The sequence below is a fragment of the Helobdella robusta genome (genome assembly GCF_000326865.2).
Source record: "Helobdella robusta unplaced genomic scaffold HELROscaffold_1277, whole genome shotgun sequence".
Classification (NCBI taxonomy): Eukaryota; Metazoa; Annelida; class Clitellata; order Rhynchobdellida; family Glossiphoniidae; genus Helobdella; species Helobdella robusta.
The window spans coordinates 1,153-5,133 of record NW_008703702.1 but is presented as its reverse complement, the minus strand read 5'-3'; the positions used below and the strand labels follow the sequence as shown (position 1 = coordinate 5,133).

At 38.2% G+C, this 3,981-nt stretch overlaps 1 protein-coding gene across 1 annotated transcript; it reads left to right on the top strand.

Annotated features, from left to right (window-relative positions):
* Positions 1-601: 601 nt before the first annotated feature.
* On the top strand, positions 602-2,939 carry HELRODRAFT_184578 (hypothetical protein; the record flags this gene model as incomplete). Its single annotated transcript, XM_009014005.1, has 5 exons — positions 602-659; positions 950-1,050; positions 1,187-1,298; positions 2,191-2,370; positions 2,836-2,939. 5 exons carry the CDS (start codon positions 602-604, stop codon positions 2,937-2,939), a joined length of 555 nt encoding a protein of 184 aa, XP_009012253.1.
* Between the last annotated feature and the right edge of the window lie 1,042 nt (positions 2,940-3,981).

Genomic DNA, 3,981 nt, shown 5'->3' with positions numbered 1-3,981 from the left:
CGTATACATACATATATATATATATATATATATATATATATATGTATATATATATATATGTATATATATATATATATATTTATTTATTTATATATTTATATATGTGTGTTTGTGCGTGTGTGATTGTGTGTGTGTTTGTGTGTGTGTACATACAAATAAACATGCAAATATATAACGTGTTGTATAACGTGTAGAGCACAGTGATTCAACATCACACATATACAATACACACACACATATATGAACACATACATACACATACAAACACACACACATATAAACACATACACACACGTACATATACACACACATACACACACATATAAACACATACACACACATATAAACACATACACACACATATAAACACATCCACGCACACATATACACACATACATATAAACAACGTGCAGTGCGGAGCATATGAATGAAGGAGCATCGTCCATACAAATACGTCTGCCTGCCTGGTCGCTTCTCTGCTGCTCTGAAAATCAATAAGTGGTTGTTGGAGTTGTGTGTGGTGGTTATTTTTGTTGCACGGCAGACCATGTTCTGAAAATTCTTTACGTAATTTGGATTTGTTTGATGGTTTGTTAATGAAATGAGAGAAGTTTGCATTGTTTGTTTCGTCGTCTGCTCTGGAGTTTATCTTGCCCGAAGTAAGATTCAATTTATTCAAATCAACTTCATATGTGATGTTGCTTGTTTGAGGCTTTATTGCTTGGGATTTTGTTTGGAAAAAAAAAAGTTAAGATAATTGCAATCATTTCGAAATTTTTTTTATAAATTGTTGGAATTTTTGTGATATAAAATTGTATGCGTTATTTGGTAACGATAGAAATAAATCAATCCACCGCAAATTTGTTCATGTTTGAAATTAAAATGCATCTACGCTTGAAAGAACCGACAACCTTTAGAAATTTGAAGGTACTCCCTTCATCTCCACCAGATGTGACGAAAAAGCCGCCGTTGAGTGCGTGCACAAATCCTTGCAACAACATCACAACAGTATATTTCAATGAACATTTAATTTTTCTAACTCAACAAAACGTAGGTGCCCAGCTCATCATCAAGCAGATATGCCTTCACTCATCCACGAACCATCAACTTTTTGAACCTCTTACCCAATTATGGCTTCAAACCATCAACTGGTCCAGCCACCAACTGATCCAACTACCCCACCAAGTCACAAACAGCATGCAATCCAAATAATCTGGCCACCCTACCAACAGCAGACCTCCATGATGTCACAAATTCATTACAACTTCATGAACTGATACAGTTTTTGCACCAAAAAAGTATCATGAATTAAACCGTCACAGCATTATGCAGACCTCTTTCAGTAGACACAAGCCAATACTCTTACACTGACCCGATCTCAACAACACTGAAATCTTCGTAGGAGATCTTAACCAAACATTTGCAACTTAACTACTTTTTCAATGTTTCCGTGTGGAAAATTGTTCTTGCATGTCTGATGAGATGAAATAAAATCGTTGTTTAAGTTAGAAAAGTGCATTTGAAAATGCGTTTGAAAAATAACGATCCCCAGCAAATCTCTTTCTCTGCATGGAAACTCCCGAGGCGCCTGCATGATCAGGAGCAGCTGATTATTGTTATAATGAATATTAATCACCATTCATCACCGGTCGTGCAATGTTTATTATTTCAAAAGGTTTTTAAAATATAAAATAGTAAAAATTGTATCATTCTTCAATATTTAAATTAACGTAAAAATATTTATTTTGCTTGACATTTGAATTCAGCACAAGCATTAAAAAATGTATCTAGTGTTTGCTTAGATGATTAACATATGATAATAAAAAATTGTTTGCTTTCAAATAGGCATGTTGTAATATATCAGATCAGTCTTTAAATAACATTATTAACGTAATGTCTGATCGATTATAAATTAAAATTTAAAATTATAAATAATGAATTGTCATTTTATTCACAATTTTTTCGATGGTAGAAACTCAACCTCTGCACATTTTCATGCACAATTTTTATGACGCGCACTGTTTACCTGTGAGATTTCTGTGCAGATAGTGTCACATGATGATGATGACGTCATGTGGTAAGGTGGATATGTGACGTAAGGAATAAACACCGCAACCACCACCACCACCACTACTACAACCTCCCCAACTACAGCCACCACCACTACAACCACCACCACAACCACCGCAGGTGACATCCTGTTGAACGAACTCACTCTAGCCCTACCGACACCCCCCGGCAGTGATGTGGACTCTTTTGAGCAATACGAACTTGGGAGTTCCTGCCTGCTGAGGTGCAATGTGTCGCACAGGTCCGTCAAAGAGAAAGGCAACATCAGCTGGTCCTTCAATGAGAAGCAGATCGTCCCAGGTTGGTCGCGGTTGTTCTGTTGGTAGGTTTTCGCGCGGCTGTTTCGCTGAATGTTCGTCCGACGTTGTTGCTAGGTATGTTACTTAATGTGTGTGCGCGCGTGTGTGTGTGTGTAGTGTGTATGTGTGTGTGTGTGTGTGTGTGGTATGCGTGTGCGCGTGTGCGCGTGCAACATTATCCTTGAAATGTTTTCTCTTATATTTTTCCGGTTTTTTAAATAATTAATTTTCCGTTTTAAGTTCCCACATATCTGTAGATCAATATAGATTATTATTCATAATTTAGACGTTAAACATTTACTCCAATATCATGCACTGACCCCTAGCACACTGTTCAGCTTTCCAATTTACAACCAAACACGTCTATACATTCCAATGCCTCACATTTCATTTGGTTAGGAGATGCAGAGAGAGAGACCTTCTGAGATGCAGTTGTTAAATTTTATTTGTGAACAAACTTTGTTAGCCTCCATCAAATTTACCCAAAAGCACACGGCAGCAGTGGTTTCTTATTGCAACAGAAGCTTTGAGTCAGTAGAAAATGACCCGCTTGTCGACCCGCCAAGTTGATGGCGGGTCGACAGCTGCAAATACAAGTTCCAATGGAAACACGTCATCTTGTCAATCAAGAGGCCACCACGTCAGTATCACGTGATCCATCCTTGAATGTTTGCACGAATGAACGACCTGTAAAAGTGTGTGTGTGTGTGTGTGAGTATCTGTGTGTGTGTGTATGAGTATGCGTGTATGTGTGTTTGTATGTGCGTGTGTGTGTGTATGAGTATGCGTGTATGTGTGTTTGTATGTGTGTGTATACTCACCCACACATGAGTGTGCGAGTATTTGTGTGTATGCATGTGTGTTTTTGTGTGTGTGTGTGATGCTGTTTGCTCGGCATCGGCACATTTTACATTTGAATAGCCACCGCGTATTGGCAGTGCAAAACATAACATGGCTCTTGAACGACTTAACTATTTTTCAATGGAATATTTTTGATGAGGGATAATAAATAAATTAGATGAAAAAACTAGCTATAAAAAAATTCTTGTCTAAATTTTAAAGTGAATAATTGATAATCATTCGAAATCCCTTTTTATTTATGCGAAGTAGGTTAATGTTGAAATCATTATTTTAAAGTGTAGCGCAGCAGGAATCCCTGCTGTCTTGCAGGTGGCGGGAAAGAACTCAAATTTATGAACTGCACGAGCCCACTCCTGCGACTCACATCTGTGTACGCCACACGCACACACACACGCACGCACAAAGTTACACTTCTGACATTGTTGGACACATGAAAACGATTGACATGGAGACATTATCTTGTTTTCCATTGTTTCGTAAAAGAATTCTAGTGTACAATCTGATAAAGATCAACCATCAACTTCATTTCCTTTGCAAATTTTCTGATCAAATCGTCAGTGATCGGAGTTTGTCGGCATCATGAGTGAAACTTCCTGTAGGCTGGGCTCCGGTAGGCTGACCAGGCATTCTGCCATGAATGGCCTCATTTTGAGACTGCCTCAGAAAGCCAACACTGTGGGTTTAGTGAAGGTGAATAATTTCAGACTTGATGGCTTCACACTCCCCCATTGGCTATGGGGTCGCGCACTGA